The following is a 17,731-nucleotide window of genomic DNA, read 5'->3' as shown; positions in this document are numbered from 1 at the left end:
GAAATGCAAATCAAAGCTCCAACAAGGTAGGTAACCACCTCGCACAGGTCAAAATGGCTATCATCAAAAAGTGTATAAATAGGAGTTCCCATTGTTGCACAGCAAAAATGAATCCAACTAGTATCCATGAGGATGTAAGTTTGATCCCTGGCCTTGCTCAGTGGGTCAGGGATCCGGCATTGCCATGAGCTGTTGTGTAGGTTGCAGACATGGTTTGGATCCTGCATGGCTATGGCTGTGGTATAGGCTGGCAGTTGGTAGCTCCAATTCGACCCCTAGAGCTTGGCAAATTCCATATGCCGTGGGTGTGGCCTTAAACAAGCAAAAAAAAAAAAAAAAGTGTACCAATAATAAATGCTCGAGAGGGTATGGAGGGAAGGGAAACTTCCTATACTATTAGCATAAATGTAAATCGGTGAAGCCACAATAGAAAACTGTATGGACATTCCTTAAAAAACTAAAAATAGAGTTAGAATATGTTCCAGCAACCCCATTACTGGGCATATATCCCGAAAAAACTGAAAACTCTTATTTTGAAAAGATACATGCATTCCAATGTTCATAGCAGCATTATCTACAATAGCCAAGACATGGAAACAACCAAAGTGCTGAGGTTTTCCCCAGCAGCACCTTGAATTTCACAAAACAGAATTTGGTTGAACGATCAGAATTGAATATCAGCTGTTTCAACCTTTCCACTGCAGGAGAAAAGGCCTCCTTGTAAGCTCCTCCGCGGTCCTTTGGCTCTCAAATTTCAGCATTAACAGCTTGATAACAGTCCTCAATCTCTCATTACCATTCTGTAGGTCATCAATAAAAACTAGCAGTAACCAGCCAACGCTGTTCTCATAGACACTGTCTTTCCCATATTTATCAAATGCTTGCCTCACTGAGCTTCTACAGTAGAATTCTTCTCCATGGGGATTTTTGCCTATTCTTGCTTAAGTTACCACCTGTGTCTAGGGTCTTTAAGACCACTACCATGTTGGAAACATGATAGAAGGGCCCACAAGACTAAGCACAGACCTATACTTACAACTATGATTGATTTTTTTTGGCTTTTTAGGGTTGCACTGTGATATAGAGGTTCCCAGGCTAGGGGCAAATTGGAGCTGCAGCTACCCACCTACATCGCAGCCATAGATAACAACGCGGGATCTGAACTGCTTCTGCGATCTACACCACAGCTCACTGCAACACAGGATCCCTAACCCACTGAGTGAAACCAGGGATAAAACCCACATTCTCATGGATACTAATCGGGTTTGTTACTGCTGAGCCACAGAAGAACTCTCACAACTATGATTTATTACAGAGAAAGAACACCAAGCAAAATCAGCAAAGGAAAAAGGCACATGAACAAAGTATAAAGGCATAAGCTCCAAGAGTCTTCTCCCAGTGGAGTCACATAGAATGAGCTTAATTCCTCCAGCAACAATGTGTAAATATGCATAAAATACTATCCACCAGGGAAGCTTGTCTGAACCTGGGTGTAGAAGTCCCAGGTTTTCATCATACCCAGTCACACAGGCATTGTTTGCTGAGCATACACCAAAATTCACAATTCCCAGAAGGAAAGCAGGTGTTCCAACGTAACCCCACTGTCTATACAAACATTTCAGGCACAGTAAACTGCCCTTATCAATTAGGGAATGGAGGTGGGGGAATGCTCATGAAATCCAAATTGCTGAACACCAGCCACAGGTGAACCTTGAAAGCAGGACTTTCTAAAGATAAAAGGTTCAAGCTTTCTATGATCTCTCTTCTGCACACCATCTGTGAAATACTTAGTAACTGAGCCATAACCTTGTGCCAAGGCTTATGTGTGCCACTTACCAGCCAGGATGTCATTCTCTTCATCCTTTGGGTGGCAGATGAACCAGTTCCTAATCTCCTATCAACCTGTTTCCTCAGATCTTGCTCCTGGGTCCACCTGTATTAGTCTGGGTCCTCTAAGAAGCAGATACCAAGACCAAGAAGGGATCAGCTGTGTAACAGATTTATTAGGGGCAATACTGGTGAGGAAAAACAGGGAGGGATCTGGGGTAGGTGTGAGACTAGGAGGCAACCAGTCCCTGATGCAGGCATGACCCCAAGTAATGAAAAAGAAAGGCTGGGTAAAAGCAACTTAAGAGATTACAACGCAATCCTGGAGTCTGGCAAGGCCTCCAGGTGGTCTTCGAGCCAAAGTCAAAGAGTCCTATCCCACCATGCTCAGGCACTGGCTGACAACAGCATGTGAGGCGGAGCCCAGCCATTGAGGAAAGTCGACTTTAGACTTTAGAGTGCAGCAGCCAGAAGGCCTTCAGTCCCTCATGCTCCCTCCTGTTGGAGAGCTGAGAGCCGCATTCTCCTGGCTGCCAAGACAGTGACTGTAGCTCTCAAAATACACCTAAAAAAGATTTATTATCAGACAAATATTTAGCACCAATAGCACATCATAATTTGCAACAACACCTTTCAGTTTAAAAAGTATAAAGCCACCTAAAACAGAACACTGATTAACAATGAAAATGCAAATAATCTCTTCTATTTCATAAATTGAACAATATCCTATGTGGATGAATTCTGGGGAAAACTTTCCCAAACTGCTTGGTGAAATGGGAGATTAAACCGATACACAGCATACTGTATTAGGACTAAATCAAAGTTAATGCCAAAAAGTACCTCTAAATATTCATAACTCAAGTAATTTTCTGCAATCTGATTTGCAGTAATACTTAGAGTAAGACAACCATTTGTGAGTTTTTCCTCCTGACTGACCTCAAATACCCTTGACAAATAAAAGGTATTCCTACACATTTTACTCCTAGTTCTTAGGTTGACTATAAGTGACTACATATAAAACTTATGAGGTAAACAAACCGAACAATGTTTATAGACATTTCTAAAAGTTATTTTACAAACAATCTGGGAACTTCTAAATCACATATGCTTAGATAATAAAATGGATGAATATCATCTTACATAGTGTTTAACAAGATTTGTTTTCTAATTTTTATCAGTGCTATCCTCAAAGACATTGACTATCAGTATCTGTAACGTTAAAAACTAGCCAAGGTGACAAGAGTTTTTGCACCTGCTAAGTTTCAGCAGCAGACTGGTCCCACGGTTTCTCTGGCAGCTCCTTCCAACCAACATGTTTTTAACTAACTCAAATTAAATAGTTTGTAAGATCAAGCAGTTAATTCCTACCAAAAAAAAAAAATGGTTCCACCATAGAAATTAGGTTCAGCCTTTGCATGGAATTTATGACTTAATTGTATAAATAATAGAAGCTATTGGAAATAAATAATATTTAACATGAAAGAATAGTAAAATGTTTATTTTTAAATGAGATTAATACCATTTTAATGTAGGAGATGCCATCTCTATTCACAAACCCATAAAAAATAACTCAATGCAATTAGATATAATACATTTGTCATAAATCCTATAGATCCGAGGCCAACCCTACGTGGAAGAATGGACAGGTGGATGGTGGATTACATAATAAGGATGTATGAAGTGTCAACTTACACATGAATCACTGTATTTTGTTTCTAAACATGAGAAGAAGATAAGTCCATTGTTGGAGGGATGGAACCAGCACCAAGGACAAGCTGGGAGAGGAGTTATCTTGTGGTGCAGTGGGTAAGGATCCAACATTGTCATTGCAGCAGCCCAGGTTGCTGCTGTGGCACAGGTTCAGTCCCTGCCTGAGAATTTCCACATGATGTGGGTATCGTTAGAACCACTCGGTTACATCACCAAGGCTCACAACATTTTCATGTCTTTTACATCTATTTTTAACAAGTTTCATAACCCAAATGTTGTTTGTCATCATATTCACAACAGAAACTTAGAACTTTAGAGGTTAAATGTAAATATACATACACATTCGTACAACCCTCACACTCTTAAAACTTTTTCTCAGCTATTCTGTTTGTGTGTACATTTGTAAATTTTTTTTTCCTTTTTAATAGTAATGGCTTTGCAATAGTTCTCTCCTTATCTGTTGGGTTTCGTATAGAAACATATGATGAGTTTCTTTCCTATAAAGGTGAAAACACAAAAACTGCTTCTCAATTAGTCCTTTGGAAAAAGTGTTTAATTATTAGTTCATCACCCAAAGATTATATATTCTAAAATGAACTTTTAACTGAACACTTTTTAAGCACCTGATGGAAATCTCATAGGAGCATCTAAGTAACAGTGCTCTCACAGAGGCTTGCAATCCAAGGTGAAGCAGGAATGAAATGAGAACTGACCTTTTCAATTTTAAAATACCTGGAAAATTTTTCATTCTGCTTATCAGCCCAAGCAAGGAGTTTATATCATAACCATCTCATACAATCCTTCATATTACATAGCACCTCATAGAAATGCCAATTCCAGGCTCTCTAAAAAAACTCTTTATAGATATATTACTTCTTAAAAATCAAAACGTTTTAGCTAATATTTCCTAAGGATTCAATTTTAGTAGATAAAGGATATTCTCTGAAAACCTGCCATGGCCGTCCCATTCCAGGCTGTGTTTTAAAAAGATAAGAATACTTATCTACTCTCTGGCCTGGGAACTCCATACGCCTTGGGACAGCCAAAAAATAATAATAATTTTAAAAAGACAGGAATAACATGGTTTTAAGTCAAAACAAAAAAGTTTTCAGATATGCAACAATGGGGTTTTTTTTTGACTAAATAAATACACTGGCTAAAATCCAGTTTGCAGATATCGTCATGAATGGGGGGTATGTGTTTAGAGTAGGGGGGACGTATAAGGAGAAAACTTTTTCAAGAGACCTAGCCTGTCAAGAGCAAACAACAACACAAAGCTTGCTTATTCAGTGGTACAATTAAAATACTAGCTTTTGCTTAGAGGCAATGTTCTGCTATAAGGTATTTTAATATAAGTAACCATATATATTCTGAAGTACATTTCCATTACAAATTAACATGGTGATACACAGATGAACAAAACCACCCCAAACAAATCATAAATGACCTATAGTTAAAACATAAAATTTATAAATAGCAAAACCACCAAATACAATATATACATTTTATAGATTTACCCATGAACAAATATATAGTGCATTCAGAAAAGACAAGAGAAGGTGTTTATATCACATAACATTTGAATATTAGAAATGATATACTGATAATATTCTAAAAGCCTTACAGGCTTTCTCCCAATTAATATTCCCTTAAATGTATATCTTTTAAAAACAGTGATACTGACAAAACTATCACCTTTTTAAATGCAATATTTTCTTTTTCCCCTGTAGGGTATAGTGGCCTGCGAGCAGTAAATAAGACAGGAGGCACTCCATGCTCGTTCCTGGGATGAAAGAAGTAGCAGATCTAGTTTGCATATGAAAAGCACTTTAGTCAAACATAACACTGACAAGACAAGCCAACCAAAACAATTACCATATCAAAATGTGCTCACCTTATCTTAACCACCAGTGCCTCAGCTTTTTAAATGACTGGCAAATCAGTTACTTTGAAAGAAAAGTGCTGTTTGAACTAAAAGTATTTCATTGACACAATAATAAATTTGAGCTTGCTTTTACTGACAGAAAAACGAATTGTTAAGTGCCAGGACTATCACAAGACAAACATTATGAACAACTCAAAATGTTTAAGACTGTCTTTTGTGGATCCCAGAAAAAAAAGCATTTGTGACTAAACATTAATAATGTAATGCTCCAATACCATGCACACAGATTAACATAATTGAAAACAGATATTTTACACACATCTGCATTTCTTTTAAAAACCAGAAAAGTACAATGTACAAAATAACTTTTCTGAAACTATTTCTAGTGCAGCATTGATTGATAAAGGATTGCTTAAAGAAAACTATTTTACACTGCATGAATAACAATGAAAAGCAAACTCATTATAATAAATGATCATTAAGAACTGATCTAGATATCAGGAAGCACATTAAATTTTTTTAAAACACTACAACCATTTTTTCAGTTTTAAAAAAAATTAAGTCAAGCCTACATTTCTGCAATTCATTGAGTACATTTTGTTCTCTGAAACACCACACTTAACATTCTGGAATATGCAATACAAATTCATTTATTCTCTTATATTTAAAGGCTATTTCTTCAAAAATTCCAGTTAGCATTGTCCTTCTACTAAAAGAAAAGGGAATCAAATAAAACAGTAGTGCTTCATTTGGTACTTAAAAGCCTAGTAATATCCTTTTGGGAAACACATGCTTTGGTGCTTTACAATTTTAAGAAAATCAAAATTGCTTTACATGCAATAGCTAATCATGGTATACCACAGAAAACAAGGACTTTTATGCATTGAGAATTGTTCACATGAAGCCCTGAGGTACCCGCCTTTCATTTAGGCAACAAATAGCCTCCCTTGATCTTGCACAGTCTTTGTCACCATCTTCCCTAGTGCCCCAAATTCAGAATAGTCTTGAATAATCTTGTCTGGAGATACAGTCAATTTAATAAGATTTTTTATGATACAGACTGTGCAGATCATCTAATTTAGAAGCACTGTCTTCTAGTGGAGTTTCACTTGAAGTTCCTAGGTCTCCATTTTCGTGTCCATCAGTTACTGCCTTCTTATTAAATCCTAAAAGAAAGAGAAAGAAAGCAGATATTTCCTAGTTTTTAAAAAAAGTCCTAATTTTATTGAGCAGGAATGAATGCCCACTGTAATTAATAATAATAGTACAAGGCAAATAATGGAGCTCTGGATTAATCAAGCCAGCAATTTCTGACAAAGGAATTCTTTTTTTTTAAAGTATAGCTGATTTACAATGTTGTATCAATATGTGCTATACAGCAAAGTGACCCAGTCATACAAATATACACATTTTCCTCATATTATCTTCCATTATGTTCTATTTGAAGAGAGTGGATATAACTCCCTGTGCTATACAGTAGGACCTCACTGTTTACCCATTCTATATGTAAGAGTTTGCATCTACTACTAAGCCCAAACGCCTAGTCCATCCTACTACCCCCCTGCCCCCCACTTCCCCCTTGGCAACTACAAGTCTGTTCTCTATGTCGAATCTGTTTCTGTTTTGTAGATAGGTGCACTTTTGCCATATTTTAGATTCCACATGTAAGTGATATCATCTGGTATTTGTCTTTCTCTTTCTGACTTACTTCACTAAGTATGAGAATGTCTAGTTGCATCCATGTTGCTGCGAATGGCATTATTTTGGGAATTCTTCCTTCTTATAGCAGATATCAAACATTGTACGGATGTTTTAAATGTTACCTATTGGACCTATCTAAAATTTATATAAAATTTCCTAGCAAATTTTCCATGAAACTTTGAATTTTGACACACAATCACAAAATTCAGTCATTTCTACTTATACTAATACTTATTGTATTGTAAATTGAGTTTTCTTTTATACTTTGCTTTCAGATTATTTTCCAGTTCACGGAAGCACACACTAGTTTATCACTAAGTCAGATTTGTTGTTAAGACAATGACCAGATAAAACTTAAAATTAATTTTGATTAATCTACAAAATAGATAATAGCCTTGCAAACAAATGAGAGTTCACTGTCATCTATTTAGTGAGCTCTGAAGCATGGACATGTGCTAAAAAATAACCAATGGATACATTTTCTATGACTTAAGTCAGTTAATATATCATAAAAGTATTCGTTTGGTTATTTCAGGCACATTTTAAGTAGTTTGCAATTGACACAGGTGACAGAAAAGCCTTTCAACCTTAGCTGCAAAACGGAAGGGATGAGTCTTCTAATCCTGACCAAAAATAGAAGGCGAAAGACAGTAAAATCATAGGAAAAGCGGCTCAACAGTGTAAGGTTTTGATACATTGCCGCAATAGTTTTGTTCAAGATGCATGAGAATGATTGCTATTGCTGAGTTTGTATAGATAATTCATAATGTATGGATTTACCAAAAGGGCAACAGTTCATCAGTTCACTATAAAATTCTATGCCAGAAGTTCTTGAACTTTTTGTTCTGAAGATGCTTACACTTTCGTCTGAAGATGCCAGTACACAATAAGTACTGAGAATTGCAAAGAGCTTTTGTTTATGTGGGTTATTAATGTTATGTGAGATAATGACATTTACCGTATTAGTAATTACAACCGACAAATCTAAAAAAATTTATTATTTTGTTAAAGATGACAATAAACCTCATAAACATTAACACAAATAATATATTTGTTTAGTGAAAATAATTCTATTTTCCAAAAAATTTAGTCAGAAGAATATCATTTATCATTTTGCAAATACCCTTAATGTCTGGGTTTAGTAGATGCAAACTATTACATATAGAATGCATAAGCAATGAGACCCTACTGTATAGTGACGGGAACTATATATAATCTTTTGGGATAGAACATGATGGAAGATAATATGACAAAAAGAGTGCATACATATATATATATGACTGGGTCACTTTGCTGTATAGCAGAAATTGGCACAACATTGTAAATCAACTATACTTTACTACAAAATTATTTTTAATATTATTTTAATATTTAAATATTATTCTTTGATCTTATACCAAAATTTGACAATGCAGAATCTAAAATTGTATCAATGAACTTTCACACTCTGTTACACTGAAATTCATTTGTCTGTCTTGTACCTTGAATGCTCTTTTACCACACAGGATTTAGTAACTTCATGCACTGGTCATTTGAAAAATATTAGATTACTGAGTTAAATAGCAACTGCAAAAGTTGACACTTTTCATTTTATGATATCAAAAAAATCACATTCATTAATATCACCACCAATCTTTATTAGAAAAGTTCTTTAAGTGTTGGAAAGCTGTCAAGCTCATGTGGTTAATGTATATTTTATAAAATTCTTATTTTCACTTGAAGGCTCACATTTTATCACTGACAATAAATAGTCAGTTGTTCATTTTTTAAAAAATGGCTGCCAAATAATCTGAACAACCATTATTTGTCAGTCATACTTTCAAGCAGTAATTATCACTCCATGAAAAAAAAAAGGCCAGCTCAGCCAGCAACTTAATCACTTAAGTACTTTTCCTTGAAATCAGTATCTTAGTTCAGCAGACAGACTTAGTACTTTATGCATATTTCCCATTTCATCACAAAGAATATTAAAAAGTCACGTACTCATGGGTCAAGATTTAATAAAATAGTTTTTACTATTTCATCAAGGATATTTTTGAAAGAAACTGGCATTTTCTTCTTTTTTTTTATTCTGAGTGGATGGCAAGAAAGAACACAATGACCACTAGTAAGGTGATGCTACTGCCTTGACTCATACTAAGGCACCAGTGATTTTATCCTCATTGTTTTCGTACTATCAGTGCAAATATCAACACAGCAAAAAAAGACAAACAATGCCTTAGTATTAGTTTGAAAAGTTTTGACTTCAAGAACCCCTTCAAAGGTGTCAGGGGTCCCCAAAGATCCAAGGATCAGAATTTAGGAACCTCTGCTCCATGTAAAAGAAAGCATTAGAATTTTTCTTTAAAATATGTATAAATGATAGTAAAGGAACTAAACCAAAAATCTTCAAGATCACATATCCAGATTTTACTAACAATCATGAGGTAACAGCGAATCACTTATCCATATTTAGCCTATAAAATCATTGCACTGAAAGGAAAGAATGTGCATTAAAACATTAAGATAACATTAAGATTTATCTACTCTAAAAGGCATGCTGGTCTTTGTTTCAGAGTCTAGAAAACTTGAATCACTCTAATAGTTCAGTAAGTGGTCATGTACTTGTCCAAGATGAATGGGGAACTTATACATAAATAAAATTTTGTCATAGTTACTGGTTTATAATAAAGCTATGCTATACAAGGGAAAGCTATCCATTCAGTTAATAATGGTTTTCCCATTACTAAAACAGTGTTGCTGAAGAACATCTAAAAATTTCATATTTTTTTAAAGTTTATTAATGACAAATACATTGTTAAAAGCTTTTGAGTGGTTTTTACCTTGTAACACTTTGATTTCCCCACTTGCGTCTTTGCAACTAGCACCAGGATTAGTACTTCCCTCTAACTCATCAAGGTACAAACGGTAACGATGTCCACTCTCATCTTCATACTCTACATTTTCATCATCAGAATCTACTTCAGGGGCCACATAAACTACCTCAAATTCAATTTCTCCTCGCTAAAATGGGGAAAGAAAATGAGGAAACCAAGTTATCATAATTATAATTTTAAAAGATTTCCAAATTCTTTGCAGTGAGAAGTAGTAGTGAACCTCAGATGAAGCTTCTTTCAAGACAACAAATAATGAAATTTTAGAATCTCTTGGAGTTTCCGTCATGGTGTAGCAGAACAAATCCGACTAGGAACCATGAGGTTGGGAGTTCCATCCCTGGCCTTGCTCAGTGGGTTAAGGATCCAGTGTTGCCATGAGCTATGGTGTATGTGGCATGGATCCTTCGTTGCTGTGGTTATGGTGTAGGCCAGAAACTATAGCTCCAATTCGACCCCTAGCCTGGGAACCTCCATGTGCCTCAGGAGTGGCCCTAAAAAAAAAAAAAAAAACTCAAGAGAGAGAAGTAATTTCCTTCTAATGTTACAGGTCTCTCTGATCAAAGTATTTTTGCTAATAAACCTAAAATTTAAAAAAGATTGCTTAGCTACTTAACTTATAGAATTTTGAAACAAATGTTCAGTTTAACAGTCATTTTGCCATTTTATATTTTACACAGCAGCAATGCAGCAAATCCATCTAAATAGTCAGATATTAAAGTTGCACCTAAAGGCATCACACAAACTTTTCCTTGCCTAATTCAAGAAGCCTCTATACATTGATTTTTTTGTTTCTTACTGAACAAGACTTAAGCCTTTCCTTAACTTTCACTGAAGGCCAGACATGGTGTACATCAAGGTATTCTGTTCAGTAGTAATAGTAACTACTGTATTTACTATATAAAATTATGTTCTTCAATCCTTAGAATAACCTTATTGTAGTCTCTTGTACAGGAACCTGAGTCGGTCCTGGAGAGAGGAGGTAACTCTTCCAATAAGATGAACAGGTAAAAGAGAAAAATAGAAATTTGACTCCTCCTTGCTCTTTCTACTATATGAGACTAAATGTGTAATATTAGTCTTTAAAAACAACTTTACGTTCAAGTAAAAAGTTACAGGTTATTTTATGTTAAAAAAATTCAAACTATAATTTTCATTTAATAGGAGACTACAGTCGCTACACACAAGTCTAGTATTTGTAATTCTCTGAAAATTATGGCCTGCCTTTGCTCAAAAGAAACCATGTCTTTGTTTTATTGCTACCTCACTAAGTTTCTCTGGGTGCTCCTCTTTCCTAGCAGTTTAAGCCTACACCTCAGAATTGGAACACGTGCTTAATGTTTCCCTAAAAGTTTGTATCTCATGAACCTCCTATTTACATCTCCTTGAGCACAGCGGCCCTTCAACCCACTCTTACCCTACTGGATGACAGCCAAGCTTGGCTGAGAAAACACCAACTTTAAGAGGTTAGTATTGCATTCTTAGATCTCCCTTATTGGGTAATGCTTTTAAAATACCATTTTGGGGAGATGGATGAATAAATGCAGTGGTCTACAGTAAGTTCTAGAAGACAGAATCAGGTCTGTGGGTAGCTGTCACAAAGACAGAGATTTTAGGCTTAATACGAGGAAGAGCTTTCTAAAAATCGGTAGTGTACAACAATGAAATAGACTGCTTTATCAACAACAAGTCCTCCCTTGACACTGTAGATATTTATGCATCATCATGTAAAGTTGAACTAAATGAGCTAAAAGTGACTTTCAACTCTTGAGATTCAATTCTACCCTGGCATACTACACTGATAATCTAACAAACATCTCAATGTACTAATGAACACCTCTCTAATTCTGTCAACCCTATTCTTGAAGGAAAAAACCAAAAAAAAAGCATCTTAAGTACTCTGGATACGAAATATGATCCCTGGATATGAATCTGAACTCTATAATGTATTTGTTCTGCAACGCTGAGTAAATCATTTAATTTCTAAGAAGCTTAGTCCACTTATTTTAAATAATAAAGTTGGGCTAAATGATTTCTAAGGACCCTTCAGTTCTAACATTTATGACTTTAAAGTTGATCCACTTCTAGTACTGTTTGTTCTGTAGCACTTCATATTTGTACAGTGTTTTAGTCATTAGTGATGTTCTGTTTCTAAGTTTTGAACACTTTATATACATTAACATACTTATTAATCCTTACAGCTCTCAGATAAAGACACTGCAGCACAAAGAACTTAAGTAACATACTCAAAGGTATACAACTGTAAAGAAAAGCAAATAAAAATTTTTTCCAGTAAATCTGGTTGAATATCTTTTATAAAAGCTCAAGTCAAAGGAAACTAGTATCTATATATAAACACTTTACTACCTGAGAAACCTCCTAGGAAAGTATAAGGCATTCAATAGATTCAAAAAGGTAACAACTGATAGATCCAATTTTAGTTACATAAAGAGAACTTACTTGCTGGGAAAGAATGGTTACAGCTTCTTTATGCTTTGTGTCCCTTAGATTAACTCCATTAACAGCCAGAATAGCATCTCCAACATGCAGCCCTCCACATCTGTCAGCAGGTTGCCCTGGGTGGATCTCAGAAATGAGGATTGGAACGCCATGTTCCTTTCCGCCCTAACCAGGGGGGAAAAAAAAAAAAAAAAAAAGGCAGTAAATTAGTTCACCTTTGTGTAGTCAGACTATTCTGATAAATATTTTCCTATAGACCTATTCCAATAAGCACCTATACCGTCTCTATAAATGCTGAAACACTACTTGCTACTTAAGTAATGATAAATCAAATTGTTATGAATATCAAAGAGTTACCTCTAAGTAAAGTGATTAATATCATACATGTGCTTCTTAAAATGCATTCCAGAGCCAAAAGAAAAAAACAAAACAAAACTGAAAAACAAAAAACCAAAACAAACCTACAACCCAATTGGCTGAGCTCTCTTAAACATAAATAAAAATATCTTAAGTACTAGTAGTCCACAGCACTATTAGAATTTATCAGCTCTAAGTCACTATGAATAGTAAGACAATTACTTTATGTACCACAAAAGTAATTACAATATGAACCTCAATTTCACAGGTGTTAAAATGTGAAAAAATGTGCAAGCAAAATCATTGAAATGAGTACTTGATACATTTTACTTTCTAGCTTGCAATCATAATTGTGTGTGTATATATCTTAATTTTTCCTACTAAAACTTAATGCTCTTTGAGGGAAATGTATTCAAAAAGGGAAGTATTCAATAAATACCCATTATTTCTTTATTGTAAGAAACATTTCTACATTAAGCAATGCCAGAAAGCCAATGAACTTATGCAGTACCTAAATACAAAGCCATCTTATTCATTCATCTGGAACAAAGCACTGAATGGCAAAATGACTCTAAACATATGTATTTTATGTTGTCCAAGACAACAGTTTGTAAAGGCATCAACTTTAAAAAAGAAGAATGTCTGGACCCAAGAGCCACTGAAATCTGATAGAAATGAAACAAGAGATAGTAAGAAATACTCTAGAGAAAGGAACAGTACTGGCTGGAGCCATTTAGCACAGAAGAAAACAGTCATATCAATTCCCAAAAGCTCCTCCTACAGGCAGCACAGAACTAAATGACTTGAGTCATAATGAAAAAGATAAACAATGATTTCTAAAGTAATACTTTTACTACTTCACGGTTATTAGGAATATTTACGTACCCCTCAAAAAAGGTTTACACGAAAGTGTTGGTACCCACAGGGATAAATTCAGTTATTTAGAAAATACATTCAGGAGTTCCCGTTGTGGCGCAGTGGTTAACAAATCCGACTAGGAACCATGAGGTTTCGGGTTCGGTTCCTGGCCTTGCTCAGTGGGTTAAGGATCCGGCATTGCCATGAGCTGTGGTGTAGGTGGCAGACATGGCTCAGATCCCTTGTTGCTGTGGCTCTGGTGTAGGCCGGGAGCTACAGCTCCAATTAGACCCCTAGCCTGGGAACCTCCACATGAGGCGGAAGCGGCCCTAGAAAAGGCAAAAAGACAAAAAACAAAACAAACAAACAAACAAAAAAGAAAGTACATTCAGAATACTTTACTTCCCGATGATGTCCAAAAAAGGGGCATGATTATAATAGATAACTACAGAAAAGGAGACTGGAAGCACTACTTCTTACTGTAATTGAAATGCCAAGGCCTTCATGATCTTCCTTAAGAAGAAGAACTTTTCTAATTGGTCCAACTCCTTGGCTTTTCTTTAAAGAGTCTTGATCCTTATTGAGTGAAAAAAGAAAAAAATTAGTACCACATAAGTAATAATCCAAACAGAGTAATCCATAGTATTACAGCTTGCTTTTAGAAATATTTATTAATTTCCTATAATAGATACACAGTACAGTGTTAAGAAAGTCATTAACAGATAAAATGGAAAAGCAAAAATAGTTGTTCTGTTAATATGGTGAAATGTACAGATGATTTTTCTCACCCCCTTGTTAATTTCTTTAATACTGCTACAACTCTTTTTAAATTGAAGGACATTACAAAAGAAATTATTGCCAGGAATTAATTGATAAATAAATATCCTCAATAAGTAAGAGTAGGTAACTTTATCTTCATAGGAAAATATCCTAAAGATCTATATCCATTTCAACTGATTTGTAGAACTGAAAAACAAAATGCCAGCTGGATCATTAATTACTTTTTCATTCCTTTGAGTTCTGGAGTCTACCTCTTAAATAAAGGACCTTGCTCCATTAATAATTCTTTCTTGGGTAACTATACTCTTTCCTTCTCTACAAGCTCCTTCTTAATTCAGCTACTTCCTAATTCAAGCCTCATACAGCTTTAAAATACTGACCATGTACAAACAGAAAATAAGACAAATAAAAACTCCTCCATCACCCATTATCTTCTTTACCTACTCTCCTCCCTCAATCTTTCCTTAACCTTCACACAAAGCTAATCCTAGCTACAATAGCTTCCTGGCCTCCCACATTCAGTACTCCAACCCTGTAATTAGGGTTTTGCCCCTACCTGCTCCACACAAACTGGCTTCCCTACAGTCACTGGTAACCAAGACGGCTATTTCCAATGAATCCTTTATAGTCACTACCTTATTTGAACCTTACAGAAAGCTGATAGTGTTCATTACATCCCATCCCTGAAACCCTGTCTTTTCTATTACACTACTTTTCTAGATGCCCTGTATCTGACAGCCCTACCTCAGGCTCTTCCTTTGGTGATTCATGTCCTTCTTCTCCTACTCCGTAAAAGTCTCCTTACGTCTTTTTACTTTCTATATACTTTCCCTGAGTGACTTAATCAATTCCATGATTTTAATTTTTATAAAGGAGGATTTACCTAATACCTTCAATTCAGAGTTCCCTCTAGAATTCCAGAGTCACATATCCAATTGGATATAACTTGGCTGCACCACTGGCACCTCAAACACATGTCTAAAACTGATCTCGGAGTTCCTGTTGTGGCTCAGTGCTAATGAACTCGACTAGTATCCATGAGGATGCTGGTTTGATCCCTGGCCTCGCTCAGTGGGTTAAGGATTCAACGTTGCTGTGAGCTGTGGTATAGGTCGCAATTGAGGCTCAGACCCCACAGTACAGTAACTATGGCGTAAGCCGGCAGCTACAGCTCTGATTCGACCCCTAGCCTAGGAACTTCCATATGCTGTGGGTGCAGCCCTAAAAAAAAAAAAAAAATAAAAAGACAAACAGGAGTCCTGTCGTGGCACAGTGGTTAACAAATCTGACTAGGAACCATGAGGTTGTGGGTTTGATCCCTGGCCTTGCTCAGTGGGTTAAGGATCCGGTGTTGCCGTGAGCTGTGCTGTAGGTCGCAGATGTGGCTCAGATCCCGCATTGCTGTGGCTCTGGTGTAGGCTAGTGGCTACAGCTCCAATTAGACCCCTAGCCTGAGAACCTCCATACGCCGTGGGAGTGGCCCTAGAAAAGGCAAAGACAAATAAAAAAAAAAGACAAACAAACCTAATCTCATCATCTTCCCCCCAAAATTTCTTTCCCTCTATTTACTTTATCAAAGCACGCCATCATCTCGCTCAGTTGCCCAAACCAAAAGCCTAGACTTCTTCTTATTCGCCTACTTAACCAAAAGCTGTTAGTCACCAACTCGTCTTGATTCTAATTCTCTCAAACCTGTCCCTCTTCTCATCACTTTCTTCTAATATTATCTTTCTAAATGTACCCCCCTGATTCCAGTTAGGCCCGCTTCCAATATATATTCTTCACTATCCCAAAGTAATTGTCAAACAAATGTTAAATCTTATTAAGCCTAGTATTTTATTTTAAAAAGCTATGAATATCAGGTTAAGATTCAAACACCTTAATTTAGTATAAAATAACATTATCTGGCCACTGCCTAGAAGTTAATGGGGACCAACAGTGCCCCAGAGAAGACAATGGCATAAATGCTTATTGCAATCATCACTCCTCTCCCACCAATTCCATGTACAAATCAATTCTCCTTACAATAATCTTTGCAGAGACAACAGACAATATTACTATTCAAGGCCAGGCTTTCTCTGGTACTAAGATATGTGAGCCAATTGGTAGGAGTTAGATCTGATTTATTATATTAAAGTTTGTATCATCAAGCAGCTGTTGTAATGAAATTTAATAAATTCTTCATCCCAATAGAAAGGCTTCTGTACAATGGTGGCTACAGAATCAGACAACTGGGCACGGATCTCAAATTTCATCTTAATGCAAGACCAAACAGGTGTAAATGTTAGTTCAAAAACTACATTCAAATCTAGTTACCAAAAATCCCCTTAAAGAACTACCGCCAAATATTTGCCAATTTACCAATGTGACCATACACTTTCTGCTAAGCTTAAAACATATGTAAATATGCCTAATAGAGGTTGAGGAAGATTCTGAAATATGAGCCAAAGCAATATGCACTTGCTGACAATAGTTCACTGTCTTCAGAAATATCATTTTCAGGGCATTACTAAGTTTGTAAAGAGCTATATAGGTTGTTGAAACTTTAAATATGTATTTATTTTAAATAAGTTTAATTCCACTTTCCCTTTTTAAATAGAGGTTTTAAATACTACTAGAATTTTAAAAATGCGAAGGCCTTCTAATTAAAGACAGGACAAGGTTGAGTGAGAAACAGCGGCAAAGCAAACATACGTGGCCTGGTGGTGCATGCATCGGTCGCTTCAGGTCATTACGTCCTCTACAGGCTCTGATTACAGTTTTGTGACGATGCAAATGTATTTCTGCTTCCAACTGGTTCCAAAGCTTATCATGAGCAGGTCCCTTCATATCTCGTCCTAGTAACTGAATTTGCTGGACCCTTCATAAGAATTAATTAAATTAGTTTTTCATTATGCATACTATAGAAAGAATTCCGAAGAATTACTCAACACAGCAGCTTCTGCATAAATCTAAGTTAGTAATAAAATTAATACTCAGGAACCACCTTATGTTTCTCAGACTTATAAGGGCATAAAATTCTGAAAAGGACAGATGTTTTCAAGGGAAAACCATTCTTTTTTGGAAAAAAAAAAAAAAAGAATGAATGAGACCTTGTTTACATTTCATTCATATACATCTTAAAAACAATTTATGACCTAGTGCCAATTAACACTTTTCATGTTTTGCATGCAATCAAGATAGGTCATCAAACTCAGAAACCACTGAACACTAGTCTTTATTGATTTATTTTTGTGTTTTTGTCTTTTTAAGGCCATATCTGCAGCATATGGATATTTCC

General features: G+C 35.8%; 2 protein-coding genes across 3 annotated transcripts in view; both read right to left on the bottom strand.

Annotated features, from left to right (window-relative positions):
- PHF3 (PHD finger protein 3) overlaps window positions 1–17,731 on the bottom strand; it is a 1,103,753-nt gene that overhangs the window by 1,005,423 nt on the left and 80,599 nt on the right. The gene's annotated exons all lie outside the window — the stretch shown is intronic.
- Window positions 4,867–17,731, bottom strand: part of GOPC (golgi associated PDZ and coiled-coil motif containing) — a 44,949-nt gene continuing 32,084 nt past the window's right edge. For both annotated transcript variants that reach the window (XM_003121242.6, XM_003121241.6), the window contains 5 exons: window positions 17,146–17,311; window positions 14,152–14,247; window positions 12,457–12,621; window positions 9,946–10,126; window positions 4,867–6,588 (listed from right to left, as the gene is read on the bottom strand). In XM_003121242.6, coding sequence (XP_003121290.1) covers window positions 6,458–6,588; window positions 9,946–10,126; window positions 12,457–12,621; window positions 14,152–14,247; window positions 17,146–17,311 — 739 coding nt within the window. In that variant the 3' untranslated portion in view covers window positions 4,867–6,457. The remainder of the gene's footprint in view (window positions 6,589–9,945; window positions 10,127–12,456; window positions 12,622–14,151; window positions 14,248–17,145; window positions 17,312–17,731) is intronic.

The sequence above is a fragment of the Sus scrofa genome, chromosome 1 (assembly GCF_054392235.1).
Source record: "Sus scrofa isolate SSC_HxYL_T2T_F1_AM1 chromosome 1, Sscrofa_HxYL_maternal_Yorkshire_Landrace_v2.0, whole genome shotgun sequence".
NCBI classification, from domain to species: Eukaryota; Metazoa; Chordata; class Mammalia; order Artiodactyla; family Suidae; genus Sus; species Sus scrofa.
The sequence above is the reverse complement of the archived record's forward strand: the minus strand, read 5'-3'. Positions and strand labels throughout refer to the sequence as shown.